Source organism: Acomys minous, assembly GCF_964271855.1.
Source record: "Acomys minous genome assembly, chromosome: 4".
In the NCBI taxonomy this organism is placed as follows: domain Eukaryota; kingdom Metazoa; phylum Chordata; class Mammalia; order Rodentia; family Muridae; genus Acomys; species Acomys minous.
The window spans coordinates 30,130,499-30,156,918 of NC_140486.1; the positions used below are offsets into that span (position 1 = coordinate 30,130,499).

At 44.4% G+C, this 26,420-nt stretch overlaps 1 protein-coding gene across 3 annotated transcripts in view; it reads right to left on the reverse strand.

The window, feature by feature from the left end:
* The window catches only part of PRRC1 (proline rich coiled-coil 1), a 32,893-nt gene that overhangs the window by 6,065 nt on the left and 408 nt on the right, over window positions 1-26,420 (reverse strand). For 2 of the 3 annotated variants that reach the window (XM_084779272.1, XM_084779274.1), the window contains exons 2-8: window positions 19,216-19,338; window positions 18,286-18,675; window positions 16,678-16,838; window positions 10,661-10,763; window positions 8,088-8,251; window positions 2,849-2,952; window positions 1,547-1,649 (exon numbers count right to left, since the gene is read on the reverse strand). In XM_084779272.1, coding sequence (XP_084635398.1) covers window positions 1,547-1,649; window positions 2,849-2,952; window positions 8,088-8,251; window positions 10,661-10,763; window positions 16,678-16,838; window positions 18,286-18,675; window positions 19,216-19,318 — 1,128 coding nt within the window. In that variant the 5' untranslated portion in view covers window positions 19,319-19,338. Of the gene's footprint in view, window positions 1-1,546; window positions 1,650-2,848; window positions 2,953-8,087; window positions 8,252-10,660; window positions 10,764-16,677; window positions 16,839-18,285; window positions 18,676-19,215; window positions 19,339-24,993; window positions 25,185-26,420 lie in introns of all 3 variants that reach the window. The other variant, XM_084779273.1, reaches the window with a different exon arrangement.

Consider the following 26,420-nt stretch of genomic DNA (forward strand, 5'->3'; position numbering starts at 1 on the left):
AACACCGCAGTGACTCCTCCACAATGAAAGACAGCAATTGTATATGGCTCCTTCTAATACTTTTAAATCAATGGTGGTAAAACTTAGATCTTCCTAGAAAACCTGTTACTCTGTGTCCGGTCTAAGTTTTATTAACATTAACAACGCCCACAGCATAAGCTTACAAGCTTCTACACACCCCACCCTCAGGTCAGAGAGAGTTTTCGAAACTCCAAGTACTTTCTACACTGTAAAACATCTGCAAGGACCACTAGCCGCTTTTAGCCACTTTATGGCCATACATTAAACTGAAATGCTAACTGTAAACAAGCCCAGTGGTCCTCCCACATTCTCAAATGCCTGTACACTCTAAATAACCTTAAAAACAAAACAAAAAACAAAAACAGAAACCAACTATCAGTTACCGTTACAGAGATCCCAATGGCAGACACACTCATTTGCTCATTAGCGAATAGAGAACCGTTACGGAAAGTAGAGACGTGTGAATCAGGTTGGAAACTGTCCTAAGGAACATGATTAGGTCCACTTTTCAGCCAGCAAATCTAATCAACTACATTTTTTTAACTTAATTTTTATTTTATGTGTATGGTTATCTTGTCTCCCTCTATGTTGGTCCCCCACATTCATGCCTGGTGTTTGCAGAGGGTATCAGATGCCCTAGAACCGGAGTTACAGACACCTATGAGCTATGTGGGAGCTGGGAATTGACCCAGGGTCCCCTGAAAGAGAAGGCAATGTTCTTAACTGCTGAGCCATCTCTCCATCCTCATCTAAGTTTTGTTTGTTTGTTATTTTGGTTTCTTGAGGCAAGATCTCAGTGTGCAACTAACTCTGATTAGCCTGAAGTCCCTTTGTAGACCAGGCTGCCTTGAGCTCGGAGACCAACCTGCCTCTGCCTCCCAAGTGCTGGGATTAAAAGGCACGCACCACCATACCTGGCTTCCATCTACCTCTTAATATTGACTTGTTACTGAAATGAACAACTGAAAGAGAAGACCTGATCAAAGAGAAGGGAAATAGAGAAAATAGTGGGACATGACTCAGCTGGTCAAATGACTGTCATGGAAGACAAGGACCTAGAACCCACATAAGAAACCAAACATGATAGAAGCTGCGTGAAATCCCAGGGCGGAAGAGGTGGAGACGGAGGCTCCCTGGGGCTCTCTAGCCAGCCAGACTCACCTCTACTGAGTGAACCTTAGGCCTATGAGACACTTGGCTCAAGAAGAAGCAAAGCAGTGTGGTCAGCTGAGGGGGAGCGCCTGGGCTGTCCTTTGTTTCCACACACGCACACATACCTGGACCTGCTTCCACACACAGGCACACTGCAGATGAACAAAGGGAGAGGGAAAGCGGAGTACACATCGAGCAGACTTAAAGGCCAACGTCCTTCTGATTTCAAAGCCACGAGTATAACCATAAGAAAGGAAAATGACAACGTGGCAGAATCAGGAAACTGACAAGCGCGGCAAAAGGGGAAGACAGAACCAAAGGCATAATCCTCACAATAAACGTGGAGCGTCACAAAAAGGTGAAGAAAACCAACCTGTTGCACAGACTCCAAAGGCACCGGCGTGGCTTGAGTAAACGCTTCCAGGCGGATGCCATGCATGGGGTCTTCAACCACCAAGCAGCCGATGTCAAACCATCTAGAACAGAAACGGGGGCAGCACACCTACTGTTTACATGCTAGAGAAAGTGAGAGTACAGAGACAGAAGGAGAGGCAAGCCCTACCTACAGTTCTCAGAAAGAGAATGTTTTTCTAATTAGCCTGCAAACAGACAATCCATAAATACAAAGATAAAATTACACTATTGTCTTAATTCCAGGAAGAGAAAGTAAGAGAGCAACCAAAAGGGAAAACTGAAGTTACTGACCATGGGACACTTCCTTTTTGCTAAGATGGGGTTAGGGGTAAGGAGAATGGGGGTACGCAAATACACGGCTAATAAAAGTTACTTGTTTGAACATGTAAAGAACACCTTGTGGATAGTATTTTTAAATGATACTTGCTAAAATATGGGGAAATCTGTGCTACCAACTCTCACCAGCATGCAGCCATGGAACAGTGTTACCAGGAACCAAGTTATAAGCCAGAGGAAATAAGCATGGGCTTGCTCCTCGTGAACATAATCCCTGTGAATCACTGTTCCGAGTTACACACCAGGAGCTGGCCTTTCAAAATACAATCGTGAAATAAGGGTGCCTTTTCCATGGAAAGAGACTTACCCGTAGATTATTAAAAAACAAGGCATTAAGACAAAAAGGAAACCACCGTGAAATTATAAATTAGAGTGGAATCCAACAAAGCATGCTGTTTATTATAAAATAACTCAGCATATCCAAAAAGGTTTCCTATTTAAAAAAATTAGTCTGTGTGTGTGTGTGTGTGTGTGTGTGTGTGTGTGTGTGAGAGAGAGAGAGAGAGAGAGAGAGAGAGAGAGAGAGAGACTGAGAGAGACAGAGAAAGAGAGAGCTCTCAAAAGCCATGCTGAATTGTGATTCTAGAGGCTTCTTAAGTTAAACACGAAGCACCACATAACTTAAGCCTTTTAACTACCATCAAGTCTTCTTGCCCACGTCCACTCACCACATGAAGCAGTGTGCTTACTCCCAGTGTTCAATTACACCCAAGCTAACGTGCAGTGTGCTTCTTACACTCACTCCTATGGTATCAAGTGGTCGTAAGCAGACATTGCTCTGCATGGCTCAGTTATAAAACAAAGATGAGGACAGAGGTGTCAGCAAAGCACAGACAGTCCCACCATCAGAGTGGCATTTCCACTCTGGCTCCTAGTGAACTCCAAACATGCTGGAGCTGATCCCAGGGAGCCCTGAACCTCTTACTTGTCAGGCAGCAGCTCAGCAATGAAGTTTTCCACTGACACAGCGGTCTGCTTCTCGTGGATGGCTCCAGTCCTCCGCAGGCTGTCGATGCGCTCCTGGGCACCCTAAGCAACAGCAGCACAAGTTGGAAACCGGCTTTTAAAAACAGTATTAACATTAAATATCCCGATTCTTAATTACATAATTCATGCACATATTTAGCATACACATTGTAACGTGCAAACACAAAGGTATATAGCAGCAGTTCTCAACCTGAGTCAAGAACCCTTTGGGATCCAACAACACTTTCACAGTGGTTGCCTAAGACCATTGAAAACACAGATATTGACAATATGACTTGTAATAGTAGCAAAATTAATTATGAAGTAGCAAAGAAAATAATTTTATGGCTGGGCGGGGGGTCACCACAACATGAGGAACTGTATTAAAGGGTCACAGCATTAGGAAGGCTGAGAGCCACTGGTATAGAGTAAAAATATCCACTGGCATTCCCTTGGAATTAAGTTTAGAGTATATTTTCCAAATTATTCCTTCATGCATTATTGTGTTAGCTGTAATTAACTGAGTTTCCAAATAAGGGAGCCTTATTTTTAAATATTCCTTTAGCAAGAAGTCATCTTCCAGAATTAAAATATTTTCAGCCCTGGTATCTGCTTGATTTACTCTTGATTTGGGGCATGTGATCACACCTAATTCTCTCTTAAATACACATGCAGAGACATGACCACTACTACAAATAAAAGTTACAAGTATATGTGGTGCCCTGAAGCTGAGTCAGCAAAATCACTGTCATTAATGAATCCAAACAGGGGTTGAGAAAACTGTGCAAAAACTCAAAGCTACGGGTATATATCAGAGAAGAGAAGCTCAAGCCAGATTATGAGGAGACACACACACACACACACACACACACACACACACACACACACACACACGGACAAAGTTTTTAAGATGCTAGCCTGGGAAGAAGAACAATTACCACTCTACAGCAGAGTGAGTACCATCGGTCTAGTTTTGATCAGTTGCATCTCCTGTGCTCAGCACTAGGCATGAGCAAACAGATATTCAGTAAGAACTCGCCACATGGAAAACCAAACAGCGGGGAAAGGCGGTGTATTGACAGGGTAAGCACGGCCTCCTCAATCTTGGGATGTTGGAACAAGAGGCGGCGGCTGCCTCTGAAGCATGCGGGTGGTTTAATTCTTTACAATAGACACTGTAATTATGCCCAGTTCAGTCCTCCTCTGCCCAGATTAAAAAAGGAGTTGAAATGTTACTTCAGTAAAAGCATTTACAGGACTAGTGGGCTGCTCAGACTCTCCGACCCTTTGGAGGTGCCTGTGAGCTATGCATACCACAAGCCCTGCTTCTAGGGAACACAGATGTGTCTGTGTAACCTCACCATCCTACACCACCAGACTTTATACTTCATGGCGTTTACTGGTAATACAGAGAGCTGTACTACAAGGGAAGGGATGATCAGCTAGGCAGACAAGTTTTTCTTTGTTTATGGATTTCACAGAAGACAGTGAAGGGAGCTATCCCCAGCCTCTCTTTTCATTAATTTGAATATTAATTAAATGTAGCTGCTTTCAGAGTTTAAGACATTGAACTACCTTTCCCTACCAAGGTTTAGAGAAGGGAATTTTACTGTTCTCAATATAAGGGTTTTAAGACAGTTTTGAGACCACACAAATGATCTTTCCCAACTGACCTGAGGCACAAGAGCTCAGAACTTACGCTGTTTCTGAACAACTTCGACTGTGCACATCATCACAATGCTCACAAGCGTTGTGCACACTGTTACAATGCTCACAAGCGCTGTGCACATCCTCACACGCTCACTGGCATTATCCACTTTGGGATTTTTCGCTCTAAGCTTTTCAATAAAACTGACTGCCACAGAGGCTTCCTAGGTTAATTGCCACTGCCTTACTGTCTTAAATAGTAACATAGGACTAAAGGAAAAGTCAAATTTAGTTTAGAAAGTCATTGAAATCAAATAAAATCTGATAGGGGAGTTAATTTTTTTTATAATAAACAATTCAGTTTAAGATCCAACACCTTTTCTTCTTATAAGCTCCATCTACTATTTCTGAGGGGGGGAAGCAGATCACAAATCTGAAAATATTTCCATTTTGAGCCTATATTAAAAGTTGTAAAAATATAATCCAAATCTAAACTTGTAGATAAAAGCCAAGAGCAAAAATAAGTTGGGTCAAATACAAATAAAACACAAGATAAACTGAATGACCAATGATATGTCAGTTTTTTGGGGGGAAAAATATCCCCATCAGTCTTTCACAAGTAATACCTACCTACTGTAAATATTACTGTGCAGTGGTATCTGACCTCACAAAACAGACCTAGAGCTTAAACACGTAATGAACAGCAGACTCCACACAGGCAAGCACTTATGTCCCTTTTCTTTGGATTGCTAAAACTGCAACAACTTCCCACTTGACTTCATAACTGATACTATCCTCTCAAATGTTACATATTTGTTCCCTTTCTTCAAGTTTCCAGAGACAGACTCACCCTTGAGGACCCTGTCTTTCTGACCGCCTCCCACTCACATCGGCAGGCGGCAGGTGAGCTCTGACCTCCCAGAGATAGCTAACTGTTGTGAAGGAATCCATAAAGCCAGGTGCCATTTTTTTTTTCACAAAATAATGCCAGCACGCAATGTCTTTTGTATCAAAGCCCTTCCTTATGTATCCAATGTAAAATACTCTCACCGTTTCTATTTATAAATTTTTGATGTCTGCTGGCCCAGACCTACGAATTCTGTCTCATTTGCAAAAGCAATTTTGACATTTTAACAAGTAAAGACTCAGTCCAGGCAAGAGACCTGTCCCTATCTTTCAAAGGAAATTCATCCATAAAGCACTTGTGATTTATCTTAAGTTTTACAATTATGATGAGTACATATTTATTTTTCCAGTTTACCACTTTCATTTCTAGATTAGACTGCATTCAAACCCTACAGACAGCAATTAGCTTTATTATGTGCCATAAAGACCTTTTTTATAGATGTATACTGGTGTCAACATCAAAGGAAACACTTCAGAAAGTATTAATAGAAACATCTCAAAGTACATGTGGTTTGGTGCACTGTTCTGTGGAAGCACAGACCTCTGTGAACAAATGTAATATGGTTCGCATTATAAGCAACACACATTGCATTTATATTTAGTAACTATTGTCTAACAGTCCCAAATCCAGACAAGGGGTAAGCCAGAGACAGAGTGACTGAGACCCACTCAACTATTTAAATAAACTCCAACTATAACCGAAAAACCACCTGAACTTTGTTTAACATAATCTATTAGAATTAAAACAATCTAGTATCAATATGAGATTGTGTTTAATTCCTTATTATAATCAACACACCAGACTTTTCTCCAATTTCCCTCATTCTGATGAGTTCTCAATTCTAAATGAACACAAGTAAAGAATATGTGTACCCAATTTGTAAAGCAACAGTAGAATCAAGCCATTATGTGCTCCTTCATACAAAGTTTTTAAATGTAAATATAGTCAATACAGACCCTCAATTGTCCTGGAATCTATACTGGTGAATTCAACTATTTGCTAAAATTTATTGGTAATCTCAACACCAGACCTGCACAAAACTACAAACATTTAAGTTGTCTGTCCTGTGCATCTCCACTCAAGTCAAGCAAATGGTGCTATCTTCTTGTTTAAGCTCGGATGTTGTAAGCCAGAGGTGCTGCTACATTCAGTGCCACCTGGTTCATTTCAACTGCTCCCCAGCATAATGCTGATGCTGCTAAGCATGGGAGGGCTATGAAATACTTTAGGAGAAAAACATGTATGTGCCAAATGACCGTGATCTAATCAGGAGTTACAGGACTTCCCACTATGACTTTATTATAACTGATATGCATTCCAGTATCTGTTTGTATATATAAAGCTATATCTAAACAAAATCAGACTTTTTTTAAAGCTTTATGTTGACAGGCTGGAAAAAAAAAACATTGCAGCCAGAGCCTACAGGGATCTAGTCCTTTTTGTCTTGGTACAATGAATACCACATTAACTGGACTAGGAACACCAAAGAGGAGACTCTACAGGCGGTGCCAACTTGTCTCCTATGAGAAAATGGAGACGGAGCTGCCATTGGCTGAGATGAAGAGGTAGGGAGTAAGTATAAAGGAAAGAAAAAGCTTCATTCTGGACATACTGAGTCTGGGATAGTCAAGTAAAGTTATCAGAAAGGCAACTTCTATATAAATTAAGAATTCAAGAGCAGTCTTAGTGACAGTATAAAGCTGCAGTGTCAGCAGAAGATGCTGGCTAAGGCCAGGAAGGACAGCAAACAAGTGTATGGAAACAGAAACCGAGACCACACCGAAAGCACAAAAGCAGAGAACAGTCGATGAACTCAGAAAAAAGCCAGGTGTGCCCCCACGAAGTCACACGTGAGTGAAGTCGGACACAGTGCTATACACCTATAACCCCAGATCTCTGGAGGTGGAAGTGGGATCACGGGTTCGAGGCCAGTGCTGGCAGCAGAGTGAGTCTGAGACCACCCTGGTATAGGAAGCCCTGTCTAAACCACAGAGAGGACACCCACCTGACTGCAAAGCTCCCGAACGATCAAATAAACGGCAGGCCTGCTGGCTGGAGTGCTCTCCTATTAGGACAGGAGCACAGAAGTGTGGCCAGGCAGGTGGGAAACCAGAGAATTAGAGAAAAATGTTCAAAATTCTTGTAGACGTTTTACTATAAAAGGAAGCAAGGGTGCCAGAAGACACAGGGGTCAAAGACTCTGCTGGGATGATTTCCCCTCGCTTGCTTTACGACAGAAAACCATTCACATGCCATCAGCTTCATTAGTTCTTGCACGACTGTGTGGAAATACAACAGAGAGAGTGCAGGCATCTCCCCCCCCCCCCCCCCCCCCCCCCCCGTCTCTCCGTGTGTGTGTGTGTATCCAACAGATATAATTTCAACAACTGACTTTTAAATCAATGCTAAATTATGAAGATTCCTTTCGAGATTATCTATTCTTTTTGTTCTTTCTTAATGCCACTGCTTTCCTCCTCCAATAATCAAAACCTAGTTGAGATTTCATTCAATTAAAACTCCTTTCTATCTTCATTAACATTACAGTTGCCTAACTGATGACAAAGCTGGTATTTCAGTATATAAATACGCACTGCTTGCACACAGACCGCAGGACCACTACTGGGGGGGAGCTATTATTACTCACCTTTAATCCCGCTGCATAGCCTACTGGCTGTGGAGCAATATTGGACTGTCCGGCTTCCCCCACAACCACCGCTAAGCCAAAGACCTCCTGGAAGGCATCTCGGACAGCAGCCACTTTCACTTCTTTATTTGAGGTGACAACAATATCCAGTTCACCTCCAGATCCTACAAAAAACAAGACAAAAGAAATTTCAATTCCAAAATTTAGGCAGTAACTTTCTAGTAATTACCACCACACTGTGGTGGTTTGACTAGGAACTGCCCACACAGACTCAAGTGTTGCATGCTTGCTCCATAGGAAGTCCCACAATTAGGAGGTGTGGCCTTGTTGGAGAAGGGGTGTCACTGTGGAGGTGGGCTTTGAGGTCTCCTATGCTCAAGCTAACCCCAGTGTGCCACACAGTCTCCTGCTGCTGTCTGCAGATCAAGATGTAGACCTGGCTGCTCACAACTGTCTGTAACACCAGTTCCAGGGACCTAATGCCCTCATATAGACATGCAGGCAGTCAAAACACCAGTGCATATGAAACAAAAAATAAATTATTAAAAGAACTCTCAGCTCCTTTTCCAGCACCATGTCTGCCTGTGTGCTTCTTGCTATAACGAAGATGCACTAAACTTCTGAGACTGTAAGCCTGACCCAATGAATTGTTTTCCTTTATGTTGCCAGAGTCGTGGTGTCCCTTCAGAGCAATAAAATCCTAACTAACACATGCATCACAGGCTTACACTGTATTGACTAATTGTTAACCAACCTCATACGATGAGACTGGATGACAGAACCTCATCCGCCACAACACATCTGCTAAGCACTGCTGTCGGGCCTCAACCCCAGGTCGGCTGGACACAAATCTTTTTATTACACCATCTGACAGGAGCGCATATTTCCTACCCTCTAACCTCCATGAATGCTATTCCAACGTGTGCTTAGAACCAAACTACCACCTTGCCTTGCATTTTAGGGATGGGAATTCAGCACATTATCTGTAACTTGCCAGCTGAACTGGCACACACTTCCTACAGGCTCTGAGTCACCTGTGGCACTCAGGAAAGAGGACAGTCCTTCAGTAGTACATGAACGCTCCACACACGTTAGCTCTGTCTGAAGCACTGCCTTCCACAGTCACACAGCGGGGGGAGGGTGACCAGCAAGAGGGAATCAAAAGGCCGAGTGTGCTGCACTTTCTCATTTACCAGCCTCACTGCCTTGAGGACGGCATGGAGCAGGGTTGCTTTTTAGAAAAACACTTGCCTCCTCACTGGGCTTGCTCTAAGAACTGAGCTCTAATATAGTATGCCCAATAGGACAGCAAGAGCTCCAAAAATGCTCATTCCTTCACTTAAAATATGTATTATGAGAAGGAAAGAAATATATAATTTAGTAAGTATCTCCAGCTAGATTGGCATAAATACACGAATATGAAAATAAATGTGATAAAGTCAAATTTACGAAGCCTTTGGGCAGTTACATGAAAAATTCTTTGGAACTTTGTGTTTATTTGCATTTTGTTGATTTTTGAAACCACGAACTCACCATGTGGCTGAGGCCAGCCTGTTGCATCCCACTTCCCAAGTGCTAGGATTATATGCATGTGCAACTATACATGGCTACCTGGTTTAGCTCCCAATTCAATTCCTACTACACAGAAAGCAAAGTAGACAAATGTAGATATAGATGAAGGATACATGTGTATGTACAGTCAACTGAGCTCCAAACACGGTGCATGACCTAATATAGTAACTTATATCTCTTTAAACCCAGGTCCCTTACCACAAACTGAATGAAAACACCTATGTTACAGAGGTCTTTAGGGCATCAGTGTTTAGCAGAACAAGGACTTGAAAAATGTATGCAATCTCTATAGGTCTTAGCAATGTACACGTATTAGACAGGAAACCACCAACAGTGTCAAGACAAGCTCTTGGCTTTTTACTACCACTGAAAACTTCTGCCCGGGTACCCAGTGCACACCTCCAACTTGCAAAGAGCCTGTTAACTGATGCTGACCAAGCCAATCCACATTTGCTCATGTACTGGAAATGTACATAAAAATGCAGGAGCAGTATGCCTCAGTCAAGTGTCAGATGGTCTCTGATGAGGGCTCAAAAGCAGTTAAAAAAGTGTTCCCAGCAAATTTAGTAAACAAGCTTTATTAATTGTTAGAGTAGCTTCCTCTAAAAATACTATTCCTGTTTAAGCATAAACACATTGGATTTAAAATAGATAAGTAGAAAAAAATGCCAAGACTAAGTGTAAACAAAGTATACTTTAAAGCTAACAATGAATAAAGAAAAATTCATACAAATCACTAGAAATTGACTATCTACACTTGTAATTCGTAATGTTTTCACTCTTTCAAAGTTCACACTATGGAGCTTTAACATTTGTACAATGATGACTAAGAAAAAAATAAATTAATTACACCCAATACTAAGACGGAGGATGAATTTGAACTAAGAGCACAGGAGGAAGTTTTTATCAATTACGTGACCAGCGGAAATGAACTGAAACTGCAATTAGCGTGTGACACTGACGAACACATATGGCCGGCACTGATCTCCTTATGTACATACTGATATATGGAGCCATGCCGGGGTCCAGCGTCGTAATCATGCTTTCTACCGAATGCTTGGTCTTATCCAGTACAGATTTCACCATAGGATTCCCAGCCACGCCCTGCACAAAGCAAGATGCAAACGTTCATTTCAAGCAAAGAACATCTTGACTTTTATAAGCAAGAAAGAACATTTAAAAACTTTATTTCTGAGAATTTTCATACGTGCAAGCAATTAAATGTGATCATACTACCCAGACTTTCCTCTCCAGTTTCAACATGCCCTAACATGCCCCTCCCGACTTCATGTCTTTCCTTTGATAAGCAAGTAAGCCTGGTTAGTACATATATGCACCTATATGTGCAGGTGTGGGCCATCCACTGGAGCACAGAAAACTTACCAGTGACCACATCCCCCCAAAAAAGAATGAGTCTCCCTCCCCCACTGTACTGGCTGGGTTATGTGTCAAATCGAGACAAGCTAGCATCATCAGAGAGGAAGAGCCTCAGTTGAGGAAATGGCTCCATGGGATCCAGCTGTAGGCATTTTCTCAATTAGTGATTGATGGGGGAGGGCCCAGCCCAGCTCTGGGTTGGTGGTCCTGGGTTCTATAAGAAAGCAGACTGAGCAAGCCAGGGAAGCAAGCCAGTAAGCAGCACCCTCCATGGCCTCTGCATCAGCTCCTGCCTCCAGGTTCCTGCCCTGCTTGAGTTCCTGTCCTGACTTCCTCCAATGATGGACAGTGATCTGGAAGTGTAAGCCAAACAAACCTTTTCCTCCTCAACTTGCTTTTTTGGTCATGGTGTTTCGTCATAGCAGTAGGAACCCGGACTGAGACACACCCAGCAGCTGTTCACTGCCAACAGCTGCTCTCTAAGCGGCAGAGCCAAAGCTCATCTATGGCATCTACGCTGAAACGTCTGCCAATAAAGTGATGCACAGCTGGTCACAGTGCCGGGAATAGGACACGAGTGTTCAGCCCTACATGGGACAACTGCGTTAACCTCACTACTAACTACCAAGGGCCGGGGAACACCGCAGAACAGGAGGAGGGAAACGCCTGAGAGCCGGACGAAGGGGAAGGGTGCTGAGACAAACAACGCCTCCTGGAACGCAACGGCGGATGCACCTGTGAGCTCACACCAGCTGTGGTTACCTGCAACACCAACACAGGACACTTTTCTTTTTAGGTTTCCCACGCATCAGTGATCTAGGACTTTTGAAATTTTTAAACTAGAAACCTTAGGTAAAAATCGGGCCAAATCAATGTCCAATTCCTAACAGACGTCTCTTCCCTTCACAAACAGAAAGCACCCAGCAGAAGCCAGCGGGAGCTACTGGAACAACACGGGCAGAAGAGCGTTTCACTCTTGACTTTATAAGTGAAATGGGTTTCATTTATAAATACATTTCTAAAAGAAACTTGTCCCTCAGGGTTCCAAATAAGGGCTGTAAACAGATGTCTAAATAAGCCCATACTTTGTTCCTAAAAAGATAAAAGCAATTAAAAAAAAAAAGTTCTCATCTTCACCCTCCAGAGTAGCTTCTGATCGCCTTAAATGCATAACTTTGTCCTTTGCATGCTCTACTCAAGTTTCTTTTCTGCTGTGCCCCTTCCCAAGCCCCCTCCTTAGGCAGATTTCTCCCTTGTGGAGTCTTCTGACCAATGGTGACATGAGACAGAGACACAAGAACCACTAGTGCTTTCCTTCTCACACTCCAATTCTCCAGAGGTAAGGGGCAGAGGAGCGCCCCCTAGTGGGCATACAACAGACTGCGATTGCCTCCTGCCAAGTAAAGGGCAAAGGAGCTCCCCCTAGTGGGCATCCAACAGACTTCGCAGTCACCAAGGAACCAAGGTGAACTGACAGGAGAGTTCAATGACTTAAGTTTAAGACTGTGGTACATGTACACAATCACAGACAGAGGGGAGGGGAGAAGGGGGGAAGTGGGAGGGAGGGAAGAATGGGAGGAAACAGGGGAAGGGCTAACAATCGAGATGTAATATGAATAAATTAATTAAAAAAATGTAATTTAAAAAAAAAAAAGACTACCCAGCAGCCTCACATTAAAATCATGTAGTTCCTGCTCTCAACCCACAAATCCCAGAGAGCTGAATGGGTATTACAACCAGCAATGGGCAGTCTCATTACACGGAAAGGAAGGGGACGGCCAGAGGTTTATGTAAGAAAAGATTTTAACATCACAGAGATCTACAAGAACAAGTGTAAATAGGCCAGATTCCTAAAACATCACCACGTTCACCATCTAGTTTAAAACTGTGCTTGCTCTTTCTGCTTCTGGGCTAACTCACTCAGTATGATCATTTCTAGTTCAATCCATTTGTCCACAAATTTCGGGAATTCCTTGTTTTTAATAGCTGAGTAGTATTGCATAGTGTAAATGTACCACAGTTTCTTTATCCATTCTTCTACTGAGGGACACTTAGGCTGTTTCCATGTTCTGGCTATTATGAATAAGGCCACAATGAACATGGTTGAGCAAATTTTCTTGTTTTGTGCTGGAGCATCTTCTGGGTATATTCCAAGGAGTGGAATAGCTGGGTCTTGAGGAAGCCTTATTCCCAGTTTTCTGAGATAGCGCCAGATAGATTTCCAAAGTGGCTGTACAAATTTGCATTCCTACCAGCAATGAAGGAGTGTTCCTCTCCACATCCTCGCCAGCATGTGGTGTCGCTTGAATTTTTTATCTTAGCCATTCGGATGAGTGTAAGTGTATCTGGACACTAGCCCAAGGGGCGTGTCCCAGGAAAGCCTTCACTTACCAGGAAAGTGGGACAGAGGGGAGGACATCCTATTGGGACTCTAGGTGAGAGAAGCATGGGAGAATGGGGAAATAAAAGGACCCAGAGGGTCCTAGAAACCTACAAGAAGAACATTATGATGGGATGGCCCAGGGGTCCTGCTCAAGCTATGGCACCAGTCAAGGACAATACATGCAGTAAACTTCAAACCCCTAACCAGATCTAGCCAATGGACAGGACATTCTCCACAGTTGAGTGGAGAATGGGGTCTGACTTTCACACGAACTCTGGTGCCCCATATTTGACCACATCCCCTGGATGGGTAGGGCTACTGGCACTCAGAGGAAGGATAGCAGGCTACCAAGAAGAGACTTGATACCCTATGAGCATATACAGGGGAGGAGGTCCCCCTCAGTCACAGTCATAGGGGAGGGGAGGGGAGGGAAAGCGGGAGGGAGGGAGGAATGGGAGGATACAAGGGATGGGATAACAATTGAGATGTAATATGAATAAATCAATAATATATAAATAAATAAATAAACTGTGCTTGCAGTATGTAATGAAACTGAACGGCCTCTCAGCAAAGCACCGGGATGAAGATGGCACAGTACGTTCAAAATTCTTTCTCACTAAGAAAAAAGTGGGAAGGCCCAGCAAGAAAAACCTGAAGAGAAACCGGCGGCTCTCCGCCCGAGTCCTGCTGCACCTGTCTCATCCACACTCTCCTTGTCATCACTGAACGCTCCACACACCCACCTGAGCACACAGCCGCTCTCAATGACACCCACCTGGGCACACAGCCGCTCTCAATGACACCCACCTAAGCACACAGCCGCTCTCAATGTGCATGCATGGAATGGCCAAGCCTGGCTGCAGTGTAAATGCTGTGCTACTATCACAGAGTCGGGCCCAATGGAGACAAAGCTCAGACTGGCACTAACGTGTCATGAGACAGAGACACAAGAACCACTAGTGCTTTCCTTCTCACACTCCAATTCTCCCGAGGTAAGGGGCAGAGGAGCGCCCCCTAGTGGGCATCCAACAGACTGACATTGCCTCCTGCCAAGTAAAATAAGGAGGACAACAGGTCACAGAGGAAATGACCTCAAAACACTCTATTAAGAGGCTGCCTTACATGATGTACTGAAACACATTAGCCACACTGAAGTGCTCAGAGTAAAAACTGAAAAAACTAAAAAAGAAAGAAAAAAATGAGATGGAATGAAAAGGTATTCTTTCTCCAGCATATAGAACTGAAAGCAATTCACGGAAATGGCTTCTGAACACTTAAGAACTTTTGCATAGAAAAAGCATAATAAAATTAAATGTAGATTAAAATGGAAAAGGCCACAATGTGTGTATCATAAAACAGCATCGCTTCGGTCAGAGCTCTTAGAAATCCAGAAAAGCAAAGCTCCCCACCCAACTTCAAACTAAGCAAAGACAACAGAGAATACACAAAACAAAGCTTCATGGGGGTAGGGGGGAAGGCCAAATTCAATAGCAAAAAAATGCAAGCTAAAACATAGTTTCAAGGTGGGGGGTTGGCTTCTCAGGTAAAGCACCCGCATCACACACATGAGGACCAGTGTCGGGATCCCCAGAACCCACATAAACCCCTGAGTGGGTGTGGGGGCCAGGTGCAGTCCCAGCACCCAGGAGGGAACCCACATAAACCCCTGAGTGTGTGTGGGGGCCAGGTGCAGTCCCAGCGCCCAGGAGGGAACCCACATAAACCCCTGAGTGTGTGTGGGGGCCAGGTGCAGTCCCAGCGCCCAGGAGGGAGAGCCAGGGCAGCTGGCCAGCCAGACTAGTCCAAACCACAAGCTCTGGTACAGCAAGAAACTGGACCTCAATATAATAAGACAACACTCTATATTTACCCTGGGCCTCCACACATGTGTATACACACACACACATACACACACACACACACATACACACACACACACACACACACACACACACACACACACACGGTCAAAAAAGGTTTCAAATGTATCTGTCTAGTAAATCAGAAAAAAAGAAAAACACTGTACTTCAAATTAACATCGTTTGCTACCAAGTGAACAATGCAGGAACAACACATGGTGGTGTGGCTACTGGAAAGCAATGTAAAGGACGCTCTGGGGCATTCACTTCCATCAGGAAGAAATGATTCAGAGATGCCCATCGGGATGTATATGTAAGAGCTCTCATCAGTTTTGTTTCTAAGAATTAAAGTCAGAAGGGATCACAGCCACGGCATCATGTTAATCAAGCCTAATGGCGCAGGCCTGTGTGATCCATTACACACCAGGCAGAGAAGGAGGATTGCACACTTCAGGTCAGCCTGCAACACTGAGTGAGTGCCAGGCCAGTGTGCACAACGTGATGAGACTCTGCCTCAGAATGAAACAGAGATCTGAGGATCAGTTTAGTAGCAAATGCTTATCAGTGTATGTTAAGGCCCTAGGTTCAATCCTTAACGCCACTAAAACCACCAACAACGCAAAATGTACAGGATGTTCACACGTGTTTCTCAATAAAGTAAAACGATTTTAAAACTTACAACCAGATAATACTGATAACAGATTTGTAAAATAAAGCACGATAAATGCAGTAGCACTGAGGACAGAGTAGTTATTAAGGGACATATTCTAAAGGAAGAATATATAGAACTAGAAAGAGATGATCAACTGATAAATCCCATATACGCATGAGGACCTGAGCTCAGATCCCCAGCGCCCATGTACCAAGCGCAGCACTGACTGCAGCCCAGGTCTAACCCTAGCACTGGGATGCTACACCAATGAGAGGACTCCTGGAGCTCATAGGCAAGCCCGCCCAGCTGAACTGATAAACTCCAAATTCAACAACAGACCCTGCCCCAAAAGTAATGCGGAGAACAGAGGAGGACCGCTTATGCTGGCCTCCACATCCGCATGCACACATGTACCTGCACACACGCATCCATACAAACATATGCAGACCCCAAATACACAAGAAACAAAGACAGACAATTTTATGGCTGGCAGGAAATTGATGAAGTCTTCTAGTCTTCATTAATTCAAAGAACAGAATGACCATGTCACTAATCGTACTGGATTCTTATCAGAGACTAGTACATGTGGAGAGACACCCGTAAACAAACAAGCTGCAATACAACCACAGATATCTGGCCCTAACACTTTGTTGTCCCTTATGCTACAACTGTGTTCTCAGAACTTTCTCTAGTGGACAGATGCCAGCTTTACGACTAAATGGAAATTAGAAAAACAAGCATCCTTACCTTGATAAAGCCCCAGATTCCACCAGCAGGCACATCATCCTGACCTCTGTTAATTCTAGGATCTTCCTGTTCCTCTGGGAAAGTGATGGCTGATGTGGTTCCGGGTCCCTGTGCCAGAGATGTCATACTGGCTTGCTGAGTAATGGGGGCTGGCAAGATACCTAGTCAATGGCAAAAAATTTAGTTGGGTAATTTATTCCACAAATGTCTTCCTATAAAAAGATACAGCACATGAGGAGCCCAAAACAAATTCAGTAACATAACTGCTTAAGCACCACAGAGGAAGTTATTTACTCAAACCTTTATAAATATAAATGTAAAAATCCCCCAAAAGTTATTTCACCCTTTACATAGGTTTTACACCAAGTGTCCTGAAAAAACAATAAATACAAGCACATCTGTACACACACATAGGTGTGTGTCTGGGTGTCTGTGTATGTGTGTGTATGGCAGGGGTGGGGGGGTGGGGGTGGGGTTCCTGTTTGTTCTATTCAGCATTCGAATGACTGCTGTGTTTCTACTCTCCTGAATCTATATAAATAAATTGAATGCTCAAGCCTTTCGTAAGAAAACAAAACAAAACAAAAACAGAAACAAAACAAACAAACAAAAATGAAACAAAGCCAATAATCACTATATACAATCCATATACTTCCAAAAGAAAATCCCTATTTGGGCTGAAGAGAGGGTTCAGCAGTTAATAGCACTGGCTGCTCTTGCAGAGGACCCAGGTTCAGCACCCACACCAGGTTTCGTCACAAGCATCTGTAACTCCAGTTGCAGGAGATCTGACAGCTTTTTCTAGCCTCTGGTGTGTGCAGGCATGTGATGGCCAACATATATACACTCAAACACAAACACACATAAAATATATAAATTTTTTTAAAAACACATGTAAATACAGATAAGTATGTAATTCTTATGCTCTATAATAAAAATTATTTGGAAAGGTAGGTTGGCCAATTTGGATACTAAATAATCAAAGCTGAAGTGCCCCTCTGCCCTAAAATGATAAGTGACAGAGGATCACAAAGATCAGGCACAAAGATTTGTTTTTAACCAACCATACTAAAGAAGGGGACAGACAGACAGGGGAACAGTTGGCCTAAGGAAAGAAATGGCCTAGTGGCATCCACTTGTGGCACATGGGACTGGCTGGAGAAAATCTACTCCCTAGGGACATTGGTTCGGTTAAAAAAGCAAACTATAGCGTACTCCTGGATTGTGACCTGCAGCTTATCAGGAAGTAACAAGCGTTAGCATGGAATTTGGGAGTTCTTTCTCACACCCCAAATGCCAAGTGTACACCAAACTGCACACCCCACAAAAACTACGCAGTAAGTTACATTAGCTTTACTGTTAATAATTTAAATGCAAAAATATGTGAGTGGGAAACTCTAAGTCGGAGTGAGATTAGCCCATTAATGCGGAGAACGTAAACCCCGTGACTGGTAGGTGCCCATGCCTGTACATAAACTAAAGTACTCAACTTTCTGTTTCAAACCACTGTCTAGTATAGAAATCGCAGCACAACACAACTTAAAAATAACAAACAGTGGTAAAACATTAGGTATAGCTGAGTACTGCAGAACAGTGCGAGAAAATCACCTGTAACTGGAGGCGCAGAAAATGACGGCATCAGAGGTGTCTGGGGTGCTCTCCCGGCATGTCCCCTCGTGATGTCGTAAGTTGTGCCAACAGAAAATCCTGATATAGGAGGACCCGAAGGCGGCGCGGATAAAAGAGCCCCCGAGGCGGACGTCGCAGGGGGGAAGTGGGATAAAGGAGGGCTGCTGAAGGCGGTGGCAGGTGATGGGGACACAGAGGGCGGCACAGAAGTGCCACTCAGGGGAACTGAGGAAGCTGGAGGCAGTGGCACGAAAGGAGGCGGTGCTGACGGCTGCACGGGGGGCAGGGACGGCTGAGGTGTGGAGTAGGCTTGTGGTGGCAAAGACTCCATCCCGGACACGCTGGGAGAGGAGAAGGAGCTGGTGGCAGCTGGAAAAGAGAGAAGAGGATAACACAATGTTGGAAATGCTTTGTATCTCATTTGCAAACTTCCACTGCTTGGGAAATTGCTCCTGTGGTAATCCAAATCTTAATAACTAATGTTAAAGGTGCAATTGCCAACGCACAGCAATTGTGCCTGAGCACAGAAGGCCTGTAATTCCACCGAGGAAACAGCACAACTTAACAGCAGCGCTGTCAGAGAGCAATGCTTTTTTTCTATTTGTTGGTTTCTTAAGAAAGTCATTTTTCTTCTCTGATATGAATATTAAAACCTAGGCACTAAAATCTCAAAAAGATTAATCGTCGCAACGTCAAAGAACATCAAAGACAGCCCATGCCTTGAAGGCCGGCCAGAAAGAGGCTATAGCAAAACAGGCTCCCTTACCTGTAACAAACAACAGTATTTAAAAGGGCTCTTTCACTCCTCCCTGACAAGACAAGAGAACGGTCACCACATGCATCCTTCTGATCCACAGACCAGTGCCTTCCCCAGCCCGCAGCCCACCAGTTGTCAGGCACAACACACACCTAAGTGAACCTCAGGGGAGGGCATGGCCGAGGCAGCCAGGCCTGCAGTGTTCAAGGGCGGGGTTCGGGGCGGAGTCGTCTCTATGCCACTTTCTTCCATCATTTTTCCTCAATTGTGGTGCACTGCAGAGACATAAAAATGTAATAAGCTTTACACAGGGGCAGCAGCTCATACAGACAGGGCATAACTAAGACTAATCACCAAGAGACAAGTTGGCCTTTACTACTTAAAATGCAGCCTTGTCTCGAGGAAGGGCTCATCAGAACACCTGAGAGGCTGAAGAGACGGCCACCAGGTGGCAGCACTTGCAGCTTCTACAGAGGACCTGAGTTCAGATTCTGACGCCCAGAGGACACCACCTATAATTCCAGCTTCAGCGTATCTGACACCCTCCTCTATCCTCCAAAGGCACCCAACACATGTCACACACACACACACACACACTCACATACACACTCACACACTTTGGGTTTATTGGCAACAATTTTTATAAGGACATTTTAAATAAATTTTAAAAGTTTACAAAACTAATATGCAAATAACCTGACATTTCCATATATATATATATATATATATGTATATATATATATATATATATATATATATATATATATATATATATTTACAACTGAGAGGTATTTTTATGTTAACCATGTTATTAATGAAGCTATGTATTTTAAATAGTAAAGTGCCAAGTCAATTTTGGTCCCTTGAATCCTGTTAGCGTTATACGAAGTTTTCAGTTAAGATGCTAAAATACAAACATCTAATTTAGCTTTGAAATTCCTCATCTTCTCTCACATAGCATTCTACATAGTCTACTCTGTTAGCATTTCTTTTTAAAAGTTAAATTTGCTTGACTTTACAAATGCACTCACACCCTTCTCTCATTACATTCCGTGTGGGCCACGCCTATTAACATTCGAAAAAAATGAAGATGAGTTCAGCTTTATAAGCATGCTGGCTTCCCGTTTCCTGATCCACAGCAGCCTTGTGACAATGAAATGATGTGCCTCAGGTTTTAGACATTAACAGTAGAAAACAAGCCACAAGAAAGCGAGGTCCTAACAGACGTTGGGGCATACCAAACACAAGAAAACATCCTTACAAATCAAACTGCCTCCTAGGCACTCAGCTTTACACCCATAGTCTGTGCATGCCTCATGCCTCATCGGAGAAACGCCTTTTCTGTCATGGATGGCAGTTAACAGAGACTCGGAAGTACTCAAACTACTCTAAGCACAGGAAGGAAGTGGCTGCAAGGTGCTTAGCCCTAAGAGGGACATCTAACTAACACCCCTCCCACCAAGGCTCAGCGGGCATCGTGGAAGATGGTGTGGGAAGGTTGTAGGAGCCAGAGCTTGAACTGCTATGAGGCAGTAATTTCTAGTCATGACGGGGCCGTAAGACCTGCACAAGACCAAGCCAGTCAAATTTCCAGCAGAGATGAAAGAGGAGCTCACAAAGGCCCAGGCCTAGCTGAGGGGCTGAGGTAGTTGATGGCTGTGGGGAGGAAGAGTCTGTTTTCTTCAGGGATATGTCCCCCAATAGGCTGCGCATGCCTTCCTGCCTGGCCTCACCCCTACACACACACAGGCACTACTCTATGGAATCACCGGGTTACAAAGAGGCTGTGAAATTGGAAAGGAGACACAGTGGGGCTGACCTTGGAGGAGGTGTGAGCAGGGGTGATGGAGAGTGGATACAATTCTATACATAAAAAAATTACATCTTAAAACGCATCTTAAGTGTATGATAGTTATTATATAATGTATGATGGTGTTAACGTTAGTCAACTTGACAGGGTTTAGAGTCACCGGAGAGGAAGAGCCACTGGAAACGTCTGTTAAGAGATATCCTGAATGTGTTCGCTGAAATGGCAAGACCCACCCACTACAGGTGGCACCACACTTTGACTAGGAACCTGGACTGCTAAAAAAAAAAAAAAAAAAAAAGGAAAATGGGAGTTGAGCTGCGCCAGGTCATACCATTTTTGCAAACTTCATTTTGGTTGGCTGGTGACAATTCCAGTACCTAGAGTGATTTGGTTTCTAGAACTAAATTAACTTTTCTATAGCTTATTGACTATTCAGCCCTGTGGGCCCCAGGAGAGAGGTTTATTGATCGCCTGATGCTTTCACTCACCACTCACCATTCTCCAGGCAGAAGCTTTTTGACTCCCCACCCCCACCCCAGCAAGGAAGCTGATTCTCAAGGAGACCGCTCTGCAGGTTTCCCCCGTGACTAAGGAAGGGCCAGCACTACCCTAAATCTCCTCTTCCCTGCTCTGTCTTTCCTTCTTGCTTGCCTTCCAGTTGGTGTGGAAGGCCACCACACCACACACACAGGCCATCACACACACAGAAGATGCCTACGCAGGAGAACCTGAGAGGCTGAGGAGGAGACGCAGGGGGCAGGCAGGGCAGAGGCCAGGAAGACAAACGCTGGAATGTAGGAGACTTTGAGCCACAGTCCACTGAACTAAGTCGTTTTGAATCTGGTAGCCAAACATGTTGTCCTCTGTCTAAGAGCAGCCACTGCTGAAGAGCAGTGCCCACCAGACCATGAAGCAGTAAGTTACAAGACATCTGGGCTTAAGAGACGCTTTTAGTTCCAGGACAGATATTTTAATGTTAAGTTTATGAGTGTTTTTTCCTGCATGTCAGTCAGTCTGTGTACCATGTGGGTGCCTGGTGCCCACAGAGCCCAGAAGAGAGTGTGCGATGCCCTGGAACTGGAGTTAACCTGAGAGTCAGTTGTGAGCCACCATGTGGGTGCTGGGAATTGAACCTAGGTCCTCTGGAAGAAGTCAGTACTCTTAACCGCTGAGCCATCTTTCTAACCCACAGGCAGACATGTTTTGTTTTGCTTGAGACAGGAGACCCACTAGGCCAGTGGTTCTCAACCTTCCTAATGCTGCAACCCTTTAATACAGCTCTTTATCATGCGTGGTGACCCCTCCACAGCTACTTCATAACTGTAATTTTGCTGCTGTTATGAATCGTAATGTATATATATGCTATTTCTGATGGTCTTAAGCAACCCCTGTGCAAGAGCTGTTCAACCCCACAGGGGTCATGACCCAAAGGTTGAGAATCACTGCTAGATGCAGTTTAGAAGAGTGCTGGCCCATGGTCAGAAGCGGATGAAAAGAGCTCTTCCCCAGCAGAAAGCAGGCTTTCCAAAGGAGGCGCCCTTTGCCCTTGAGGGGTCCTAACCCCAAGAGGACTGGACTATCTCTTTAGCTCCTATGGAGATGGACCTTCTCAGTGTGACCTGAGGGAAAGCGCCCCGCTAAGCTCGAGTTTCTGAAGGGTCCACCTGGCTGAGGGTCAGAAAGGAGCCTCCAAAAGGAAATCTCTAAAAAAACTCACCAAAGGTTAAAACAGCCACTGGCTAATGGGAAGTCACAACGGATCCGTCCCTGTTGGAACTGCTTGGAGGCAGTGGCAGGAGCAACTTCTAGAACAGGACAGATTTAATCTGAGAAAAGCCATGGAAAGGAGGTCTGTAGATTGGGAAACATGGAGATCACGTCCACTTAGACCAGGGATGGTTACAGAGGGACAAGTGGGGGGTCCAAAGTATCCATTGCCAAGGATAATCAAAGAACAGTGGGTGAGAGACTATGCACCTAAGGATGATGATAAATAAATCCCTCTATGAGCAGCCACTGTCGGGGGTCTGAAGGGAAGGGCAGCACACAGCAGGAATCTAGAAAAATGAGTCTGGGAAGCTGGTTACTGTAGTTTGGGGAAAACTGCCATCACATAACCAAAACCCGTGCAAACCCCTGTAATTACGGCTAAGGAGCGGCAGCGTGCATTCCCTCAGCAGTCGCTGCTTCCGACCTTCGTGCTCCAGCGGGGAAGCCTCCACGGAGGTGGGCTGCACCAAACGGTGAAGCAGAGAAGCCCTCTCCTCTCCCAAGCGGCTTCTGTTGGAGCTGTTTCACTCAGCAACAGGAAAAGAGACTCAGCCGGTACAATACCAACTCTAAGCATGCCAAACTGGCTTGTGATGTTTTCCCTCACTTTACAAATGTTCAGCAAAGGCAAACTGCCCGCCAAGCACTGCAAGGAGCCTCTGGAAATACAGTGCCAAGCAAAACCCAGTCAACTTAGAGACTTGTACAGGACACACCAACGAGCAATACCAACATCCGAGGACGCTGGGGCAGTGCGGCACAGTAACCGCAAAGCACCCAGAAGGCTGGATGCTGTTTTCTGAGGCTGAGAACACAGTCATGCTGGACAGAAAAAGGATTGTGACTGCAAGGTCTGGAGAAGGCTCCTAGCTAAGAAATAAGCTCAGTTCTGCAGGACATATCAAACTTCCATAAGCCAAGGGAAAGGGGAAGCTTCCAGAAAAAGAAGAAGAAGAAGAAGAAGAAGAAGAAGAAGAAGAAGAAGAAGAAGAAGAAGAAGAAGAAGAAGAAGAAGAAGAAGAAGAAGAAGAACACACTGCAGATATAAACAGCATCTTCGGTAAAGGGAATAAGACACATTCAAGAAGACCCACAATGGGAGATCAATCAAGACTGAGGGACAGCCAGGGGCCCAGATACCTGGAAGGCACTTAAGCTGGAGGAAGCTTCTGTCTTTTCATTCTAACTCTTTTGATGGTTTAAATCCATAAGATGCGAAAAGACCAGAGTACTCTATACAAAATGACCTCAGTCTCAGCCGCTTACAGAAATATGCAGCCAGGGCCAACCGTAGAAGACAGAGGATGGCCAGGCCAGAGCTGCTCACGACTCTTCAGACTTTATTGGAGCTTCGGGCAGTTTTCGTTATTTGTGTGGACGTGAGGTGTGTGGTGCTGCTCTGTGAAGCTGAGCCACGTGCACAAGTTCTCGCCACCACCACTGTGGGGACACAGAACCACACCATCACTCCAAACCCCCTCCAAATGTAAACACTGACAGCAAAACACTCCCCTGTTCTCTCAATTTCCACATTTTATAAAGGAAAAATAAATAAAATTAAATCTCAAGTAACCTCTTAATATTTGGCTCCCCGCTTCACACACACTCACAGCGCAAAATGCCTGAGATTCATCCAGGTCAGCCCACTTACACTCTTGATGAACATTCCCACCTCACAGATATGTCAGCCCATTTACTACCCACCGGAAGACTCAGGCCTGACCCCAGTGACTGACAATTCCTATTTGTATTTTGAAGACTCCTTTGGGCTGGGGTTGTAATTCAGTGGTAAAACACTTGCCTAGCAAATGCAAAGGTCCTGAATTCACCCACCAGCACTATGGAGCGAAAGGTGAACAAGAATTCCTTTGGCCGAAGTATATACACTAGATCGCTGGGCAGAGACACCACTCAAGGATACCGAGGAAGTCCAAACAGTCAATAGCCTACACTAGGGATAACCATCATCTCACACCCCGAGGGTTTCCATGACAGCCCCGGTTGTCACTAGGGTACTGCTGATATGTATTAGGTAGCAGCTCAAATTACCATAATGCGCATCCTCACAACCCACAAGAGTCATATGACCCTGTATGTCCACAGTACAGTGCCAGGCTGAGACTCTGCAGCCTAAACTAAGGTAGTAATGATGGAGATGAGAGAGAAGACAGCCTTGAGAAAGGTTAGCTGTAAGACTCGGTGAGTGCCCATAAAGGTGAAGAGTGGATGAGGTGGTTGATCAGACAGATAGAGGGCGGTGCCAACAGGTGAGACAGAGGGCAGTGTAAGAGGCCAAGGAGTCTGATGGTGTCTTTTTGGAGGATCATAAGGATTTTCACTTCTAACTCACAGGATCAAGTTCCTTGAAACACCAAGTAGGGACAACTGCGTCTGGCGTGCACCAGCCACCGACCACAAGTGTCCTAGATGTGCTGACCTCTCCTGATGCCCCGCTCTGCGGCATCTCTTCTAAGAAAGGTGTACCAGGATAAAGACGGCCACAGAACCCCAAGCCTCTTCCAGGCATGTGGCCCGACTGACCTGCAGAAAATAAGACCAGCAAAACGGCAGGGAGAAATCAGAAGACTGTGTCTCTCAGAAGCCGCCAGCCTTCCAAGGTAGGAACGGACAAATAGCACTGATTACTGCAGAAAAGCCAGGTGGGACGTTGTGACAGCTTCCATGGGTTTGCTGAACTACAGACAATCTCAGAGCTGTTTCCAAAGAAGGGAGATGTGCATGTGCCCCACCGAAACCTGGCTGTGAAGTGGGGGAAGACAAGGCATTTGAGGAGGCTAAACCTGCCTATTTCCTACTTGGAATAAGACACAACCGGAGAGAGAAAGGCCCCTCCACAGACTGTATCACTTTCTACCAAAGCTATCTCTTTCCTTCATCTCTTGATTTATTAGTCACTCATCTTTCATCCTTCACTGCAGAAGGTACCTAATCTTTGCCATGACCAGGTCCTATTTAAAGATAACTCCGATCTCTCAGTATGGGCAAAAGAGCACATCTGAGAATCATGACCGTTTATTGTTTGAGTAATGGCTTAAAGACAATACTGAGATAAACTCCGCAGACATAAACACACCTTCTCAGAAGAAGAAGAAGAGGAGGACGAGGAAGAAGAAAGAGCCTATTAGGATAAGCAACAGTTGACAGAGCTTCTATAGAACAAAAAGTAGTCTGAATGCATCAATATTACTACGGGAAAAAGAGATGGAACTAGCTTAGAAGATTAGTCCCCTGGCTCTGACCAATCAAACTGCTCTTCAAATCTGCTTGTACTTACTTTGGTCTGCTTTTTAAAATGCATGGCTACTTAAAAGAAAAACAGGATGATGGACTTTTGGTAAACTCAGAGACAGCATCAGAAGCTATTCGTATTGACCTTACTGATGCCTTGGGATTGCCTAGAATACCACCAGACAGACTCAGGACGGAGGTCAGCAGTCTGTCGTTCTCAGTGCAGAGCCCAAAATAAACTTCCCTAAACACTCAGTGATTCAATAGTGCTCTCACACAGCACTGGAGTGCCAAAGAGTGTCAGGATCGCACATGAGTCAAAGCTGCCTCCTCGGATCAACTACTATGACAAAAAAAAAAAAACAAAAAAAACAAAAAACAAAAAACTCTTGAACAAGAGATCCTGCCATTTAGGAAATAAGCAATTCCTGAGAATCCTGGACCCTGAAATAGGTCCAAGTTAAAGAGCCCTGCAGAGATCTCAGGAGAAGACGCTGCGTCCCACCGGGTCCGGCGGCCTGTGCAGCC